The sequence below is a fragment of the Diadema setosum genome, chromosome 9 (assembly GCF_964275005.1).
Source record: "Diadema setosum chromosome 9, eeDiaSeto1, whole genome shotgun sequence".
NCBI lineage: Eukaryota > Metazoa > Echinodermata > Echinoidea > Diadematoida > Diadematidae > Diadema > Diadema setosum.
Window position 1 is genome coordinate 37,800,892 of NC_092693.1, and position 21,521 is coordinate 37,822,412.

The 21,521-nt window shown below is 38.6% G+C and overlaps 1 protein-coding gene across 1 annotated transcript in view; it reads right to left on the minus strand.

The window, feature by feature from the left end:
- LOC140233370 (5-oxoprolinase-like) overlaps positions 1-15,713 on the minus strand; it is a 42,610-nt gene extending 26,897 nt beyond the window's left edge. The window contains exons 1-5 of the mRNA XM_072313476.1: positions 15,703-15,713; positions 13,006-13,195; positions 10,094-10,285; positions 5,177-5,308; positions 516-622 (exon numbers count right to left, since the gene is read on the minus strand). Of these exons, the coding sequence (XP_072169577.1) occupies positions 516-622; positions 5,177-5,308; positions 10,094-10,285; positions 13,006-13,195; positions 15,703-15,713 (632 nt within the window). The remainder of the gene's footprint in view (positions 1-515; positions 623-5,176; positions 5,309-10,093; positions 10,286-13,005; positions 13,196-15,702) is intronic.
- Positions 15,714-21,521: the final 5,808 nt, after the last annotated feature.

Sequence of the window (21,521 nt, forward strand, 5' to 3'; positions counted from 1 at the left end):
TGGCATCGCATGACCTCATTATTCTCATTATAATGCATACCCATACATATACAACATTGAATAAGTGTATTCAAGGTAATTTCATGTTATCAGTACACTTCAGTTATTCACTCTAAAATGGTGCTTTTTCTATGATGTACATATAATGCACTTTTCAAGGTGGTGCCTGTTCTATCACACCTATTCAAGACTACTGATGCATTGAAAGGCATAATTGCATGTTTGTCTATGCATTAAGGAGTATATGCCCTTGATGAAACAAAACAACACATGAGGCTAACTTTGCATTCATCAAGAACACACTCTATTATAGTGCATTCAAGATCAAACAGCATCTTTAACCTGTTGAGGACGGGCTGATTTTACGACAACACACATTTCCTATAGACACTTGCCCGAGTATACTTGGGACCTGGCCTCAACGGGTTAGTGTTTTAAATGAATTTTTTCTCCACATCTCCGTTTCCTTCTTCATACTTTTATCAGTGTGAAAATGATGCAGTTTGTCTACTTACATGTATGAATGCATCAGCACGACAGCTAAGCTCTTGATTCCTTTGTCCAGTACCCTTTGTAGATCCTTCCTCAGCTCAGCTGTGTCCACACTGCTCCATTCTAGCAGCTGTGATAAAATAATGATCATACAACAGACGTAACAGGTGTGTGAACGCAGCATGTGCTGTGCAATAATCAATATGTCTGTACTGTACGCACAGGCAACAGCTCCAAATGTCAGTCCACTACGGAAACATCTTTGCAGATGTGTTTGTAGAAGCTTAAAGGAAGTCATATGTTGTTCACTTACCAACAGGGCAGAGTTAACTTCAGAAAATACCTTACCATCATTTTAAATCATTACCTGTCTGATTAACACTACGGTAATTGTCAATGGTTATTATATTTACAAAAATTTAAGATAAAATTTTGACAATTTGTCACTTTCTAATCAAGGAATTGAAAACATTTCAATGTTTTAAAGTGTCATTTTCATATAAAAATCAGCACCAACAGAAACAGAACAGTCTAAAAGGTATTATGCATTTTTCCTGAAAGAATACAAAATTAGGACATTTCTAATTTTTGCATTGAAACTGTTTAAAAGAAGCTTTGCTCAGTTGGTTCTCTGCAACAATCAGAGTTGATTGGCATTGAGCTCTTGCAAAAGAATTTGACTTATCAAACAATCTGCATTGGTTTGTGAATGAGGGCTTTTGCATCTCATAATCTGAGGGATATAATTCAATTTTTTTTTCAATTCAATTTTATTTCCATTTCCATTGAATAAACAGAAAAAAAAAATATATACAATATATTTACAGAACAAATTTATAACAATTTCAAAGAAAACGTACAAGTGGTCACGAGTAACAACAGAATTTCGTTTCTAAGGTATATACCTAATACAAAGATTAGAATGGAAATGGAGGGTCCCACTTAAAAAGCAAAGCTTGTAGGGTATGGGACCCTCTAAAAATACGTACACAAAGTCAAAGAAACCAATGTCAACTGACATGTGGTGTAGGTGTAAGTTCTACTTCAGAGCATTTCAACACAACATAGACAGTCCAATGATTCTTTTGGCATGGTTGAGGATGCCCCAAATGCCTACATGTATTCCCCGTCATGTGGCCTATGAAAAAATTTGCATTCTAAAAAAAAAAAAAAAAAAAGAGATCGCAATAGATCGCTTGAAATTGATAATCCTAGTAAGGAGACTACAGGGAATGTAAGACAATATGACTTTAATTTCTTTTTAGGTGATACGCTATCAGCGTATCACCTATTGTGATTGTCAAAATCTCTCTTTATTTCTTTTTATTCTTCTTTCTTTCTGGACAATTTTGTGTCATCAATATCTCAAGAATGACATTACGAAATAACATGACATTTTCAGGGAACATGTCTCATGACAAAATCTAGCCACAATAAGGTTTTCATGACAGTAACATATCTATGACGTCATCTAGGCGCCATTTTGTGATTTTCGGACCATGTTACATGATCGATCATAACTTCATAACTAAAGGTCATTTCTGTATCATTTTCGGTGGACATTAAGTTCAGGTCACGCTCTATCTTACATTTTAATGCTAATTACCTAGGACATTATTACGCGCGCGTACGCGCGCGTCAAACTTTTAAAAGGCTCAAAACAACTTACCAATGGGAAATCTCGAAGTTTCAGACAATTTTAAGCGTTTCGCGCGTTCGCGTCCGTCCGCACATTTTCGCGCGTAGTGCGCGTAAGCAAAATCAAAATGCACATTTTTTGACAGATTTGGATTCCTGATACATTAAGCAACAATATTCCTTGATTTCCGATCAATTTTGACCTATAACAAAGGAATGCGTTGGCGTCAAAGTTGAAATTTCGTGTGCGCGTCTATGTGCAAATATAGCGAAAAACATGTCTTTGTTTATTTCGCCATAGCTCTTTAAAACGTCTGGTTACCCTATGTTTTTATTGCATATTACAAAAACATATGAATTGGAAATAACGTTTCAAGTATCAATATCTCCATGAATACATTATGACGTCATCATATCATTATCTGAAATCAAAAAAGTGGAATTAATTTTTTTAAGGTACTGTTTCTGACATTCATTTGCTCGTATCTCTTTTGTTTAAGCTCAATATTATCCCAAATTCAGATATGTTGTACTTTGAACATTTGCCTTTCATGTCCATGTCATAGTTTTGAAATTTGATGACGTCATCATGCTTTAAATTGTGTTTAAAGGTAAAGACGCAAAATCGGACAAGTTTACGTGTTATGTCTATGGGAGGTGATTTTTTTAGAAACCATGCATTGACTTGACAACGTTTAAGCACCTTTATCTCAGCTGATTTTGCTTCATTTCCTCTGAAACTTTAGTATGTTGTAGCTGTGACAATAAGCTGCAGTAATCATGCATTTTATTCTTTGAAATCTCCTCATGAGGTTGACAATTTTGCAATTTAAAACTGAAAATGAGAATGGAATGCGGACCAAACGATTCCTGATTCATCTTTAACGTACATAAGTTTACGTTCCTCTAATTTTCTCGTCGAGACGTATGGCCGAGTGGGTAGAGGCGTCGTCTTAGAAACGTGAGGTTGCACACGTACGGGTTCGATCCTCACAAGAGCACGAAAGAAAATAATATTTTTTTTTTACTTTTTTTTTTCTTCAATGGAGTACTACACCTTCGTCCATGTAGAAATCACGTTTCCATGTAAACACACCTGTACGCACACACTCACACAGTATACCTTTGTTTTGCGTTGGAGACTGCATTACTTCGATTGCTGCAAAATCATAGTTTTGGAGGCTGGGCTTTTCAAACTGATATAGGATATTGTAACAAAATGAAATTTGTTCATATCAATTTAGTAACACAATGTAGTCGTGGTTACTTTGTGCTGATTTATACATGTAACAAGCTATACATTGTAAAAAAGGTATTCAGTCTTCTGTATTGATGATTATTTGTCAATTAGTGGTTTTTGTGGAGTTTCAGATAGTGATAAAAAGTATGGATGATAAGTGCAGCGATAATTCCTACAGTTAGTTCAAAGTTGTGTTACAGATGTTTGATACATACATTTAACATTGTGTGTGTGTATATACGTGTGTATACAGGTTGGCCATATGACACATTCTAGACAATTAATCTTAATTGATTAGCAAACGTAATCAGCTATGGAACTGAATATGGTACTAATGTATGATGTTAATGATTCTAATTAAACTGTGACGAGTTTAAAGGGATAGCATAACTGTGTGTAAAAATAAGGCAATTATAAGGAAATTTTAAGGCAATTTGATAACCATGCCTATAATAATTTCATACAGGTACTAATGCCTGCCTCATATTCATGTGATAGAGGAAGTGAGAGGAAGGTTTCACTGACACCGGACCTGGGACCCCTCATGAAAAGTACGGTAACAACAACGAAAGCCAAAAAATACAGAGACCCGCACGTAGATGGCGTCAATATTCGGTACACGAATTGTACGCCAGAAAATCTAATAACAACAACAACAACATGTGATAGATCGTCATGTCAATAGCAAACTGACAACGTACGATGAATGTGTTATACATTGAACAAATGTCTTTCAAGTCCATAACGTTCCCCATATTTTCCCGTCGAGACGACCGTGTGGCCGAGTGGTTAAAGGCGACGTCTCAGAGACGTGAGGTTGCGGGTTCGAATCCCACAAGATCACGAAACAAAATACTTAGCTACTTTACTGTTTTTTTTCTTCAGTTTTGTATTACATATTCGTTCATGTAGAAATCACGTTCGTATATAAACGCACCTATACACACACAGAGACACACACACACGCCATATCCCTCTTTTTTGTGTGTTGGAGACCACATTGCTTCGACTGCAGCAAATTTTGCAGGTTGACTTTGTCAAACCGATCATAGTATGTAATGACGACGACTGAGGTGTTGTACTTTGAACAATTGTCTTTCAAGACCATGTCATTGTTTTGTAATTTGATGACGTCATTACACTGAAAATTGTGATTAAAGGCAAGGTATCAAAACCAGCCGATTATAGGTTTTATGTCTGCGGGACGTATTTTTCCCAAGTTGCCAGAAATGGCATAGCGACCTCAGTCGTTACAAGGCCGCTTTTCCGTCTAGCAATGCAATAGATGTTCACACGGCCACGTTAGTTGAGTGGGCATTGACTTTCCCCCTGTTATATCTATACATTGTTGTTGTTTTTTTTTTTTGTCTTACCATTTCCGTGGATGACCCGTGGCCGAGTGGTTACGAAACGGTTTCGCATGCACGCTCAATATAACTTGAAGGTGCCTATATCACATTCTTTTCTTTGTCGATCACAGATGACTGCCATCTGATGACCACAAGCGTATCACCTAACTCGTCCTCAATGTGACGAGTTTTCATGTCTCGTTTTTTTTCTTCTTTGTTTTTGTTTTTCAGCATATGCTTTCATGAATAAGTCAGGAATTTACATTCTGTTTCAAAAGCATTGTCTTTCATAAGGTGGGGGTTGAACTATACAAATAGTGCTTGTACTTAAGTAAATTAGTTCATGCATGTATTGTTTCAAAATGAGCGTGTATGTTTGTAATTTCTTAACAAAGCATGGAAACTGACACGGAGGACCTCACTTATCCCTTACAGTATCCCTGCAATCTATGTTTACCTTCTCTGAGGTAGTACCAGTGAAGACCTTGGTATTTGGAGGGACTGGCAAGCCGCAGCGATCCTGGTGGACTATCACCCTCTCATCCACTTCAATCACTTCTTCGTAGAGACCCTCTGGCACAACAATCTCCTGCACAGATCAGTAGAAATAAACATAGAATGAAAGTCTCAAACTACTGTTATGTCAATAAGGGAGTTCATGGTTAGCGCATGTCTCATTTGACCCCTACACCACAGACATTCAAATAACATGGAAAGGACCTGTGACAGAGCATTTTTTGTTGAAGCATGCCACCTTTGTAATCAATGTCAATGAAATGCGTGTGCAGCTTTTGTTAAACATTATTGATGAATCACTTTCACCTGTGCGTTCTAACAAGGTGAAACACACAACTTAACATTCCAAATCTTCATTTGCCTGAGGATTCTTTTCATTTGAAAGTCAATGGCAAATACACAAACATTCTCATTTGACCTTTATTTTGCACATGCGCAAATCACAACCGTGAACTCCCTTATGGATGTATATCACCGGAAGGAGACATACAAAGTGTAGAGTGACACCTATTTTATGGTGTACTCAATTCCTGTGATATTTTCTTGTATATGTCTGCATTACCTAAAGTGGACTTACGATAACTTGTGAGTTGAAAAACTTAATGTCTGTGTCACACAACCCTGACCAAGTGGAAGCAAATTAAAAAGCGCAATTCTCTTACACATTGAAGCAACAGACTTCATGAAACTTTTCAGCAATGTTTCACATTTAACTATTATCCCACTGAGGATGAATAGATTATGCTACACGTACAACACACGTTCCCAAGGACTAGGGTCTGCCTGACTATACAGTCAACTTCGGATACCTCGAATTCGTCGGGACTGAAGAAAATGGTTCGAGGTACGTGAAATTCGAGGTACGCGAAATTCGAGGTACGCGTACGTACGTCGAATTTTCTTCGACTTATCCGACGTTTATCGATGTTCAACATGGTGTCTGTTATAGTGCCTACCGATTGTTTGCATGCTTGTCAATTGGAATTGAATCGACTTTTATGTGAATGAATTGAATGAAAATCGGAATTGAAATCAAAATGTCAGAAATGAAGATTTTGGTGGCCCTATCGCGCCACCAAAAAAGGTCGGATGTTTGCCTTTACTTTTGAAAATGAACAGCGGTAACAATCGGCTCCGAAAGATACTAAAATAAATGTTGGATGTTTGCTCATACTTTTGGAAATGAAAAACGATACGACTCAGCTCCGTATGGTGCTAAAACTAACGTCAGGTATTTGATTTTGAGTTCGGAAATGATTAAGGACAACATTCGGCTCCGGAAGACGCTGAAATAAATGTCGAATATTTGCTTTGACGTTCGGAAATGAAAATCAATATTCAACTCCGTACGATGGTTAGATAAGTGTCGGATGTTTCCTCATACTTTAGAAAGGAAATAACAATAACATTTGGCTCCGGAAGATGCTGAAATAAATGTCAGATGATCGCTTTTATGTTCGGAAAATCCAGTAACATTCTGCTCCATACGATGCTAAAATAGCTGTCTGATGTTTGCTTTTAAATTTCGAAATGAATAACAGTAACATTCAGCTGCGTTCAATGGTAAAATTAATGTTTGATGTCTGCTTTGACGTTCGGAAATGAGTAACAATAACATTCAACTCCTTACGATGATAAAATAAATGCTGGATGTTTGCTTTTACGATCGAAAGTAAATGGCAATAACATTCAGCTCCGGAAGATGCTAAAATACATATTGCTTTTACGTTTGGCATGTTTGAAAGTGAATAGCAGTAATATTCTTCCCCATATGATACTAAAAAAAAGTATTGGATATTTGCTATTACATTTCGAAATGAATAACGGTAATATTCAGCTACGTTTGATGGTAAAATAAACGTCTGATGTCAGCTTCGACGTTCAAAAATGAAAAACAGTAACATTCGGCTCCGTACGATGATAAAATAATATTGTCAGAATGATTCATTTAACTTTCGGAAGTGGACAGCAGTAAAATTCGGCTCCGTACGATGATAAAATAAATGTATGTTTGAAATGAATAACGGTAATATTCTGCTTCGTACGATGCAAAAATAAACGACAGATTGTTGCTTTTACATTTGGAAATGATTAACAGTATTAATCCGCTCAGTTAGATGCTGAAACAAGTAGCGGATGTTTGCTTTCACGTTTGGAAATGGATAAGGATAGCATTCAGCTCCGTAAGATGCTAAAATGAATGTCGGTTGTTTGCTTTTACATTTAGTAATGATTAACGGTAATATTCGGCTCCGTAAGGTGCTAACAGACTAATAAATGTTGGATGATTGTTTTTACAATAAGAGATGAATAACGGTAACTTTCGACTCTTTACAATGCTAAAACAAATGTCGGATGCTAACAGATGTCGGCAAATGCTCCCACTTTTTCATTTCAAACGTAAGTTTGACCTCCTAAATTTTTAGGCATCAACTTAAAAACATAAAAACTTAAAAAACTTAACATAAAACACAAAATAAGATGATTGGATTTTCTAATTTTAATTTCGAGTAAATTCGACCACCAAAAAATAGAAATCAGTGATACTGGTGGCCCGATAAAAGTTAGTGTGGAGCCCTGTCTATTATTCTATTCTTTATTATGCTCGGCCTATACTTCCACATCATATTCCACAATATTTTCATAATCGTATTGCTGGAAAAAAAAATCAGTGATTGCGTTCTCGGGGAAGAATAAAAGAAACATACTTCGTGAAAGGCAAAAAAAAAAAAAGTCAAAAAGAGGGCACTACGCAGGAGATCGATGTTTGGAAAGTGGACCGTGATTAATGCCAAAGATATAACTGTCAACATCCAACACCTGTCCTACGCAGGTGCGCCACGACGGTTTAGAAATCTACGCGCGCGGTATGACTATCATGGTCAAGAATTAAAACACAGTGGTTAAAGAAAAGAAGATGATGGGCAGAGCATAGTGCTATCGCAAGCACTCCATTGGCAAGGGTGCTATGTGCATACCGTGTACGTATGTAGGTAGGTGTTGGGGATTTTTCTTGTCAGCTGTGTACTGGGTATTTCTTTGGGCGCGCGATCGTTCTGGTCGGGAATATTTACAGTCGAGTGTGAAAAGATTTGTGACGTCTTCTTCGCTGTCCACGCGCGCTTAATCGGAGATGCTGAGTGATGTTGCAATTCGATTCGAGCTACATGCTGGGAAAAACAATAAGTTAATTAAGATCGGGACAGTAGATTTCACTTCGAGGTAACCGAACTTCGAGTTATTTCTTCGAGCTACGCGAATTTTAATACACGGAAACTCCATAGGAACAATCGGGACTTTCATTTTGCCCCCGAGGTAAGTGATATTCGGCTTATCCGACGTCGAGGTATCCGAAGTTGACTGTACTCTGGATTAGTCCTCCATGAGTTAAAGAATGCTTGTCAGAATACCATGTTGAAGAAGGCTTCTGTTTTTTCAAAAAAAGAAAAAAAAATAATATAAGTATGCTGGGTTTTTTCTTTAGTAGGAAGGGAGCTTCCCAAACTCATTATCACCTTTGGACTCCTTCCTTTCCACTACGAATGTGAGATAGACACATCTTCCTCTCACAGTACTCATCAACACATACATGTACTTCAGTGCTGCACCTGTTACTAGTGGCAGCCTAGATAGTAGTATCACCGGCCAGAGTTTTGGGCTCACTCCGTGTGGGCACGCCTACTACTGTGGGCAGGGAGGAGGGAAGAAACTTCCACGTCCCTCCTATGAGGTTAGCTTGACACAGCACAGACCCTGACTACCAACACAACATTCAATTATAAGAATCATGACTGACACAAGCTACGTATCAAACTTAAAGGCATAATTTACCATTTGCAGATGAAACAAAAACCCAGCATTAGTGCTTCAAAATAGTTCCAAAATGTGAGTTTGGGACAGAAACAACCATTGTAACAGCATTGTAAAGCATGAATTTAGGGAATGAGAAAATCCAGAGATGGAATTTTGATGGAATCTGGACATGGCTAATTCAATGTCAATACATGGATTTCATTTATTACTCATATGTGGTGATGAATGCACTTATATTTGCACTCTGTGCCAATTTTGCACATTACATAGAGTACACTGTAAATGTGCAACACCTTCGTCGCTGCCCCATACACCAGGGGCCCGTCTTATAAAGATTTGTGATTGATTCAAATCAATCACAACTTTACGATTGAATGCAAATCCATCTTATAAAAAAGTTACGATTGAAATTAAGATGGAGAACTGCAATCAATCAATCACAGGTTGAGATTTATTGCAGCTTTCAAGAGATTTCTGGCTGATTGATTTCTATCACAAGTTTTATAAAACAGGCCCATGGAGCGTATAATGGTTGACCTGACCCAACAGTCAATATGTGTTTGTTGGAGTCTCATGTACGTACCTGGTATTTACACATGGCCACATATGGTTTTACAGGGCAATGTTAACCTTTGGACACATTGTTTTTCATGAAAGTGTAGCTGCATAAGAAAAATGCTTACGTAGCACTTTCTGTTCCTCCACAGTGTGTATTAGAGTTTTAGTTCAGTGTCTGGTTAAGTAATTTCCTTAACATTTTTAGATCCCTGGCAGGGCATATGATACAATGTGTGAACAAAGTTTATCTTGCCGACCTACATTGTAGAAGACTTTAGGCTTCGAACCAAAACAAGCACTTGTAAATGTGCAGAGGTTGCAAGTGACACCAATCAGGAAAATAACAGTTTTGTGGGTCAGGGCAATGTGTAAATATGTTGGCAAGACTTTGGCACCCAGTCCCAGGTACCACAGTATAATGTGAGCAACAAGACAGTGATGCATGGCGCTACATATACTGGTATGATGTGGGGCAAGCCACACTCACCAGGTCAAATATCTTGGGGCGTGCCTGGTTGCCGATGTAGAGGAGATCTCTGAAGCCCTTTGTGATGACCAGGGCCATTCTCTGGCCCTTCCGCTCCAGCAGGGCATTGGTGGCTACCGTGGTCCCCATGCGGATCCACTCAATCTGAGACGTGTCTACCGGCTGGCTCTGTGGCATTGGTGTGCCAGTTTCCTGAAGAAAGACAAGAAATAGGTTTTTTATTTTTTTTTTAATTTCACTGATGACTACAAGACAAAGAAGAAAAATAACAATATCAGAGTGACTACCTACTATTAAACTACTAGTACTACTATTACTACTACTACTACACCAGTACCACTAATATTATTACTACTAATACTAAAGACTACTACTACTACTACTAGTACTAACAATAATAATATCCACTAATATTACTATTACTACTACTACTACTAAAGACTACTACTACTGCTACTATTACTAATAATAATAATATCCACTAATGCTACTATAACTGCTGCTGCTGGCTGCTACACATACATATTATAAGTAATAACAGTAGTGATCACAACAATACTGGTATCACACACTTGTATCATCATAGTCTATCACTTCATGGTTCTTCCAACCTACACTTTGTAGGTGAGCCCATTTGTCACTTAGCCCCTCGAAAGTAGTGAATAAATATTCATGAAGTTGGTGCATTTCATGATATGTAGATGAGTGTGTATTGTTTTCAGCCAGATTAATAAGAAGTCATTCATGCAGCATTTACACATAAATTGCTACTTTCCATCTGGCTGCTTTAAAATATTCTTCTATTAAAAAAAATCAATCCATGTTTTGAAAAGTCTGAAGTTCAGAGACCATATTGCAGACAACTGCTAACTGTGCATTGGCTTATTGTGCCCTTTTAATATACTGTTAATGCTCTCTTCACAAATTTACGAGTCTACTGCTGGATTGCTTGTGCTGGCTTATGCTATTCACCCATCTGCTTCAAGTGTTCTCAGTCTTCATGAATACAGGTTATGTAATCCTGCTACTAAGTTCACTGCCAGCAGTGTACCAGTATGTCTCATAATGACCCTCTGCGTGGGATTACTACAAGTACATTGTTAGACCTGAATGGGTAGTGGTCAAGGTTATAGGGTGGGGAAAGCCACTGAAAAGAAGGAAATATCCCAGCTAGTCATGGCTAAGGCAAATAAAACATAAAGGGTTGACCTGACAGTGTAAAAACAAACAAACAGCAGAACTGAAGCAAAGAATACTCCCTTTGACCACAAGTTTGTGTGACATGTAAGACCCCGTTTACAGTGTGGGGCTGGGCTGAGCTGCGGCCGAGCCCAGCCTCAATTGCGAGGCCGAGCCTCGCAATTTTGTCCGTTTACACTGCCGGGCTCGGCCGCACTTTTGATTAAAACCTTTCAATATTTTGTTGTAGTGGCGCTCTGCTTGTAAACAAACGCAATTTGGTATTGTCTGGTTTTCAGACCCTTTGCCAACTCAATTTTGTGGCGACGAAGTCACCGTTCGGGCAAAGGCCTTTGCCGAAGGAAAAAATCCTTTGCAAGACAAAACCAACTTAAACTATACTAGTTTTTGACATTGAGGGGGTTAATATCCTGAATAGCGAAATAGTATAGGCAGAGGGTTTGGAAGCCGGACTAAAATTGGCCGTGCATTTGGCCCAGTTTGCGTTTACACTGAGAAAAGGCCGGGCTCGGCCGTTGCTCGGCTGCAGCCGAGACCACCTCCAGAGCGTGGCCAAATGCGAGGCCAATTTTGGCCTCGCATTTGGCCTTTTGCGCGTTTACACTGTAATAAAGGTGGGCTCAGCCGCGGCCGAGCCTCGCACTGTAAACGGGGTCTTAGTAACAACGTGAGCTTGGGGGGGGGGGGGGGGGGGGCTACCAGAATAAAGATGAAATATCTAGGCAAATTGTGGCTACATTTGTACATAAACTGACACATAAAGGGTCGACCTGAGAGTGTAATAAAAAGGCCCCACAGAGAACTGATGTCAAGAATACTCCATTTTGACACTGAGTTTTGGTAACTAAAACTACAGTAAACCTGTGTTCAAGTTGGCTTTTCCATACATTAAGTGAAGTAAAAAACAACAACAACAACAGTGAAACTTCACTAAAATCCCAATTATTTATACAGAAAGATATCTGAATATTTTTCACTATAGGAGAGTCAGAAACAAATGACATCATTGTCTCATCTAATAATTGATGTATAACTGAGAACATTCTTTTTTTTTTTAAAATTGAAAATGAGAAATTCACAAATTCTGAAACACCCCTCTCATATGATTGTCCAAACAAATAGAAGCTGAATTACTCTTGTGATTCAAGTTAATTTTCACATGGTATAGAATTGTCTTTTAAATACATAGTATGCCATACTAGTATTTGACAGTACCATACTTCGTAAATTTGGACTTGAAAGACAAATTTGTGAGTGGTTGAAACCACAATCAAGAAGCAATATCACTGTCTCATGTAACAAAATGAGTGCTTTCCCACTTTCCCACAATATGCAGCATGTTTGTGTTACTTGACGAGGAGGCCTAGTTGCTTATTTCCATGGATGTCAGTGGACTCGTGGCATTTATTAAACAAAACACTGCGATAATTTTGTTTGTGTTTTTAGAAAAACCAATAACAATTATGTTACAGTACACTTATCTCCTTGTAACGAATGTATGGATAATCTTCTTTATTTTTTTTTTATTTATTTAATTTTTCTTTTTTAGTACAGTACTTCAATGTGCCATATTCTTTCAAATAGGCTTAATTCCAAATAAATTACGGTGAAATGATTCCAACATACATCACAGATCTCCTGTCTGTAAAAAGTAAGGGATGAATTTCAGGCCCATGAAATGACCCAGTGAAATTGTAGGATTCTTGCATTACCTGTTCAAGGATGCGTCGGATCCCTTCCATCGGAGCATCCGAGTAATTTGAAGGGTCAACGGACAGAAGCTTCATGACCACCTCCTTCCCGCCTGGACATCGGCAGTAGATATCCGTGAAGGTGCCCCCGCGGTCAATGGCAAACTGGAATCCATTTTTGCTGGCCGACGTCGTCATGGTGACTTGATGTCTAGATAATTGGGCAAAGAGTCACAAACACACAAAATGTGACTGGCAGCATTCAGTTTTTAGTATATACAGTCAAACCTGTCTTGCACATGATAAGAGCAGCTATGTGTGAATAGGTTTCAGCTTTGTCCAATTACTCTATTCTTCACAAAGTTGCTTTGATAGAAGTAAAGTGTACATTGCAATTGCAGTGGTCTTGATCATAGACAAGAGGTCTCTACACATACCCCGGTGTGGTAGTTGAATGGGTGCAGCTACAAAAATAGTGCACATCTTACTGTAAATCCAGAAACATTGCAGCATAAAACTTTAAGAACTGGAGCCAACAGCTTTTTTTTTTCCAGCATAGATTTTTTGCTTTTTTTTTTAAGCATCTATGAGGTTGTGTAGACAAGAACTTTTGTGTGCAATTTACTTTCACAAATTTTGACTCCTCGAAAAATTAGTGAAAGTTTCAGGCATGTGAAAATTTCTGGTTTTCAGTGATGCCAAGTTCAAAAAATTTGCAGGAGTGAGATTTTCATGACTCGGCGTCTCGGCGCTCACGCGCATGCACGCGCAAATTAGGGGGTGTCCCCCCTCCCATGGTAGGGAGTTTTTTTTTTTTAATTATTAGCTCTTAATGATGTGATCTGGTGCATATCTAAGTAACTATTTTCTACTTATTTTGAAAGACAGAAGGGAAATATACCTTCAATTGCTATGCTCCTTATTTTTGGCCCAAGTTGCAGACTTCACCCGATGTGTGAGAAAAATGAGTGCCATGCGTGAGATCATGAGACAGACCATAAATGCTTTTACTGTACACTGTTACAGCTGTGATACTCCAAATTCAGAACAAGTATGTACTTGAATAGTGGTCATAGTTTGCATACAATGTGTTTGATTAAATATCCTCCTTGTAAGTGTTCTGAGACCTATGAAAATTATTCATTATAATTTTCCATTTACATTCTGTTTCTACACCCTAGGCTACTTTTGAGAAGGAGCAAATATTTGTTTAGTTCTAAGCAAGGGGGTAAAAGGTTCTGAAGGCAAAGACTATCTATCCAGGTTAAAGTCAACATGACTTGGCAAGATTAGTTTTACAGAAAGCATTTCTTTTCTAAGACAGAAGATTGGTCAATTGTTACAAAAAAATGCAGTGTCATTCTGAAAGGCACATTACAATGTAATTCAAGAAACATTGTGTGCAGTGTGTATTCCTGTCTATTCCTGTCTCCCTAGATTTTGCCCTACAGCTGTAAATTTCCACTCAATTCATGTTAAAATATTACACTGTATGTCTCAAATAAGCATGACCATCAGATATGAAATGGAGGGAACTAATTTCTTGGAATTATGATTCACCACCTACATATACCTTATGTACAACTGCAGTGAAGAAAAAAGAAGACATATTTACTTACAAAACAGAAGGATTCTAAAGGAAATTATGATCTAATTCCACTCATTACAATTTGCAAACATCCCTTTACAACAGCACTACAATATCCTTTGAGCAATAGTTGGGCATTCAAACAATTAAAAGAATTAATTCATTTCAACAAACATTTTCATTACCTCCGCCAAGGGGGAGGTTATGTTTTCGTTACCGTTGGTTTGTTTGTAAGTTAGTTCGTTCGTTCGTTCGTCCGTGTGCAAAATAACTCAAAAAGCAGTCAACGGATTGGGATGAAACTTGCAGGAAAGGTTGAGAATGACACAAGTAACAAACGATTAACTTTTGGTAGTGATCCGAGAATTTTTTGGGAATTTATGAAGGATTTTTAATATTTTGGCAGGTAGGGTCAATGAACTTGGGAGTTCAGGCTGCGCGTATTTGAGGTTTGCATGCGCGCACTAAAGCACGTGCTCTAGTTTCTGCTAGGGCGAGGCGCGCTGTGCAGCTGAGGGTTTATGACGTAACAAAGGCTTCTATATAATTGGGAAATCGGGCGGCTTTCAGCACATCTCTGTGGAAGAACAAGATCAGTGCGGGTGGAAATGGGCTGCATGCTTGGTGGAGGTCTGCACTCTCAGAGTGCTTCTCTAGTTTTATATATGCAATACCTGCTGAAAAGGACTAGAACCAGCACTAGCTGTCTGACGGAACCTTGATAGTCTAGTGGATATGACGCCTGTCTAGTAATCAGGAGATTATTGGTTGTACAGTCAGAGTATGTATGCCCATAGATTGTTGTTTTTTTTTTCTTTTTTATTGTGGCTACAACTAAAACACCAAATAATTTGTGCTTATACAATTCAAATCGATGAAGGGCAATTTGTCATAGTTAGGGTGTCTTGACATTTCTCTAAGGGAGAATGTGACGTGGTCATTATTATGTGAGATGGTTCACATTGCGTTGACCAACAACAAATTACATTGTATATATATCCATGGGTTTTGTCGTCCACATGTACAGCTGTACATAGTGTATGTTCTGTGTCCTTGTAGGAACAGCATTATAAACATGACACAAACACACTCACAAACACACACACATTACACACAAAAGAAGCAATCACTTTGTGGCCATTGTGCACCCCTCCCCTCCCTCCCCCCCCCCCACAAAAAACCCCTCTCCCACAAGTCATAAGACCCACATCATGTGTGCATTTCCACTGCACTCTCATGTGACAACAATTACTACGTACCATATTCTTTGTGCTGCTGTCATCCACTGCACACACTTTACATGGTGTAGCTTTACCAAGGCAACCCTGCTACAGTAGCTACCGTATGTAAGTACAATGCATAGGATGTGATTGTGAATTTTCACAAGCAGTATAAGGGGGTTCATGAACCCAGTGGGATACCATGTGAGAATTAGATGCAGGAGTTGATCTCCCATGCACACATGACTTCACAGTACTAGTAAGCCCTTTCATCAGGCAAATCTGTGGCACTGTTGTTGCTGTTGCACCTGCTTGGGGGGGGGGGGGGGGGCTTACTGAAGTACAGTAATCCACATGATTGGGCTCTCTGCATCATTTCACTTATTTCCTATGTCAGCCAATGTCCCTGACACATTATTATTATTATTATTATTTCATTTCACTGTACTTCCAACAATTTTGTTGCAGATGGTGTTTGAATTGATTACTAGGTACAAGTGTACAAAGCAAATGGTAAGTTTCCCTTCACACTTTGGCAGTTCTAGCAAGCTCTCACTACTATGGGTACCATACAGCCTCGAGGTCTCATGACATCAAACCTTTGTAACTTATTAGGCATGCTATATAGGCTTTGTATGGCACACAAAGACGTGGGTTTCTCTGCAAGAATACACCAGCTATATTGAAAGATTACTACACTGTACGTCGCTGGTCATGCATTATGCATTGCTCATGAATGCATTAACAAGTTTCAGTTCTTGACCCCTGAGCATTCACAATGGTCCGGTTCTCCTCTCTGATAGGATATGGGAATTTTGATTTATGGGAGCTTTGCGAGGCACAGGTTTACATGATTACACATGTTCATGGCTGGATAGAGCTAAAAGGGATTGTTATAAACCAAAGACATTTATTGCAATGTCGACGTGGTGTGTATACTTTCATTCACTACACTCTAGGACTTTTAAAACCAGCACCCCTGTCACAAAGGAGCCAGGTACAGTATCTTCACCAACCACAACGTGGGCATTTCCTCAGTAAAAGTGTACATCTCAGGGATGTTGCTTTGTTCTCTGTTTCCAATGTGCATTACCCCCAGTACAATACTATCTTTTAGAACAACTTATGAGATTTAACTTTACCCCAAAATTGCTTCAAAGAAGCAATGCATCAGAATTTTTGCAAAATGAGATTTGAGGTGAACATAGATTTGAGTGTACAATGTAACACTGGACAGAAAGCTATGTACTGCCTTATAATCATTTATGAGGGTCAAATAATGAATGCTCATTGACAATTATGTTGTTTTTCAACTGAATGGCCTAATATTGATAATGATAATTTTAAACAACACCCAAATTCTGTTGAACACTGTGTTTTAAACCATTTCTAGACTCTCTTCTGAAATATTAGAATCCTTCAGGTCCCCATGTAATATTTGATTGCCACCTGCACATTTTAATATCGAACCCAGATTCTTCATCTTCCATTAGCATCATCTTCAGATTTTACACAAGTGAATGCACAGCTATTACGTACATGTAGCATTACATGTAATACACATACAAATGCTGCGTTCAAAATGACATTCTTTCATCCTTCGGCCACACTCTAGTTATAGTCATCATACTGTATGCTACAGCCTTTCCTTCATGGAATTTAACCAGCTGCACAAGATGTTATCGATCATCAAGAGAAATACAATAAACTTAGTCAGAAGTACATGTGTATTAAACAATGAGTTTAAGGGCAGTTTTACTTACTGACCAAAAGTTTAGTCTGTATCCGGTTGTTGGGAATATATATGTTCCGCAGGGACTGTGTCTGGCTTCGTGGATCCCCTAGGCCCTATGTACTGTCTACAGAGGAGAGCAATAACTTCAAAAAATAAAATAAGATAAAAGACTCATGGATTTTTCTGTCTACTTTGGTTAGATCTATTAATTCCTAATCACTGATTAAAACTAGGCCCAATTGAGTGCCTGCTGTAGCATCTGACATAAAATTTACATTTTTCCCCTTTGCTTGGTCTGGCCCATAGACACAAGTACATTGTGCAGCTTAACGTGCCTCACTATTTAGGCCGACTATTTTACTATTAGTCTAGATCTGCCACATCTAACGAGTTTAACTATTATAATATTCCTATAATCCACTGAAAAATAAAACTCTAATAGAGTTCTACATACACACACACAAACACAAACGAACGCACATATACACTTTCTAAAGACTGCACAGCAAATATAAACGAATTTCCTTTCCAAATGAAAATGAAGCTTCAGTTAATGCTCACACCAAGATTACATAACCAGTTTGGTAATGTCCGACTATTAAACAATATTACATGGTATGTAATCATGTTCAATGGGTCTAAAGTTTATACCACAGGTTTTCGAGCATCCAAAGCAACAATAGTCAAGAGAATTAACTCTGTTCTGGACAGGACACCGCACTAAACTTACACTAGACTCTCCCTCTAGTCTGTAAGTGTAGGCTCGCACGAAAATAACTGCTACATCGCGTTAGTGCCTAGTGCATTATTTACCTCCTTCAAATCTGCTTATCTATGAACGTTCTTCTTATCTGAACAGCACTTACTTCTGCGATTTTCCAGCTCTTTTCTCCACTTGCCAAATCGAAGACGAATCTCCGTTTTCAGGCAGCCCGGCTTCGCTGTCGGGGTCGTCGCACGACGCAAGGGTATCGGCTCAACTGATGTGATCCTGCTGGGGTGCACCCGTGACGTGTTTGCAGCTAGCTAGCTAGTGCCCAGGGCCAGCAGGGCTAGGGTAGCGGGTCTCGTCGGCTTGGTGGTGAGTGAAGAGTGATGCCTCTGCCGCCGGCCGCCCTTGTCATTCTTTGGAGCTGCTATGCTGCGCTGCGCTCGGGCGCACACACACACGTACACACACACATCCGATGTGGTGTGCATCCTTGCCTGAAGTACTCATAGAGTTACATCAAGAACTAGAGTGCGCACTAGCAATACCTTATTGCCCTTCAGCGCAGTCAACTAGTTCTTCTTCTTCTTCTTCCGATTAAGCCTGCCTCGGCAGCTCCTTCAATAGACTGAAGATTCTTGCAGACTGTGCTATTTACATTATGATACAATTTATTTATAGATATTTACAAGCACATGTAAAATTGGACGAAAATAACTAGCCACTGTGATCAACCGTTAGACGGCTTCGAAATGATCCCACAGATGGCGCTGAAACAATTTCTAAAGTTATCCCAATTCCTTACAGTTCTTGGAAAGAACGAATGGCGATGCGATTCAGTTCTCGGGTATGGGATAGGACTCGTGGTTGCGAGGCTCTCGTCAACTGAGTAGCCCGTTTAATTATACAGTCCTGTGCTGAAAGAGGAGTAAGATTACTGCTGTCTGCGTACTTTGTACATCATAACTAGCCTGTCATTTTTTCTGCGTTGTCCCAGAGTGGTCCAATCAAGTTCTTGTAGCATTTTGGTGACACTTGAGGTACGTGTTATGGTAGCGATTTAAAGTGAATCGCGCAGCTCTTCTCTGGACCATTTCCACTTGGTGGATTAGGTTCTTGGAAGATGGGTCCCAAACTGTGGAAGCATACTCAACAATGGTCGAACCAACGTTTTATAAGCTGTGGCTTTAACATCAGAAGATTTTATGCGAAGATTGCGTCTTAGAAATGCAAGGACGTTATTGGCTTTATTGACAGTATTGTTGATGTGTTGGGTCCACTTCAAATCAGAAGTGATGGTTACACCCAAGTACTTCACGGATTCAACAAATTCAAGAGGGGCGTTTTAGATGATACACGTGTTGCACCTTTCTTCTTTTCCTGGATATTGTCAAAACCGTACACTTATCTGTGTTCAAAACCATCATCCATCCAACCCATGGATTGAGGAAAACTTAAGCATGCATGCCAATTTGAGCTCTTATGGTTCCACTCGAAAATTAAGGGGTCGGTGCAATATAGTGCTAACTCACACTTTTGTCAAAATTGAGTTACATGCATTTTCATAATCCTTATCCTTCACTCTAACCTCCGTGAAAATATCATATTTGAATTCAACCAATAAGATGGTAAAAAAATGCATCCATTCATGTTTTATTAATGTACAATGTATATGGATTTTCCAAAGATTCAACAGCGATTATCTCAAAATGACTATTGTGTGGGCTAGCACTATATTGCACCGACCCCTTCAGTAAATTGATAGTCAAATTGATCTTTCCAATATTAGTCTTAAAATAACTGAAAAAAAGGAAATGCTTGAAAAACAATTCCATATGCTCATACTGATCTTCGTAATGAACCTATAAAAGGTCTTAAGAAAATCTGTCCTCATGATCAGAATTGGGATAATTCTCATAATGGAATCACAGGGCTGCCAACTCTCACTCACTGAGAGTGAGACTCACTCATTTTGGTCCTTTCTCACTCTAACTAAAACTTTACTTCATTTGCATGCAGTTCTATTGATCTCACTCATTTTGACTCCTAAATTATAGCATTGGCCTATGGAAGTCTCACTCTAAACTAGTTTCCAATGTTGGCAGCCCTGGAATCACTAAGACAACATCCGAGAACACTTTTTCAAACAATGAATCTTTGCCAAACTTCTAATGATAAGAATGTCAATAGGCCTGATAATGCATCCCCTATATACTTCATGAGGTGTTGAATAGTAGATGCCCAGAAAGTTTTAACAAATTAATGAATTATCATAATCACTTAAGAACGGGGTGCTGGTGATTATACATGGATATTAATGAATTTCGTATAAAGTATGATGGCCTTAGTTTGTTGACAATGATTAATGTAGCAAAGTTGTCTAGCATAATGTTATGTTATTCAAAAGTGAAATCGCAAAAAAAAAAGAATGGTTAAATAATATTTACTGATTGGAAAATGAGCAATCCTACACCAACCCCTAAGAGTCTCTCTGTTGTTATTATTATCATTAATCATATACGCGTACAACTGCACATGAGATCGGCCTATACTCAGTTGTCTTGGAAACGTGTTACTGCAGTACTGGGATGAAAGACTTTCTTTTTATTTTGAAGAAAACCGCAATTTAGAGAAGAACAGCCTCGACGTATCTCGTTGTGGTCATTCTATACATTGTAGAACTTTGTAGAATGTCTTGCTCGTGCATATGGGCCTTGACTCCAGTGGGTGTTGCACTTGTGAGAATGACTTCGTGTACTCACGACTGGAGACCCCATGAAAGACGAGCTGCGGGTGCAGGCTGAATAAGGTATCAAGCCATCAACATTACAAACAGCATAACTATATCCACAGGATGGTGAATTCTTTTTGAGGAACTTCCGACTAGACTTTGTAATACGCATAAAACTCCCCACAAATTTACTACACAAGTAACAATTTTTACCGTCTATGATATTTTGAAAAACATTCTATTTAATCAGAACTGATTGCAAGTATAGAACGACCTAAACAACTTGCAAAACCGTATACATTACAAGTCATTTACTACATGATACTATATAGTATTGTTATGACGTATATCTACCTCGTTCCCTCTCTGAGAGACCTGGTGATGCCCCTCCTCGTATTTAAGCATTGTTGACCCATGCACCCTTATGCTATAGGACAACAACACACACACTTCTTTATATCTTTAATACATTGTATAATAATATACACTTTTGAAGAGTATATTTATTATGTATTTTATGATTTTGTCTGAAATGCAGTAATTATTCTACTATA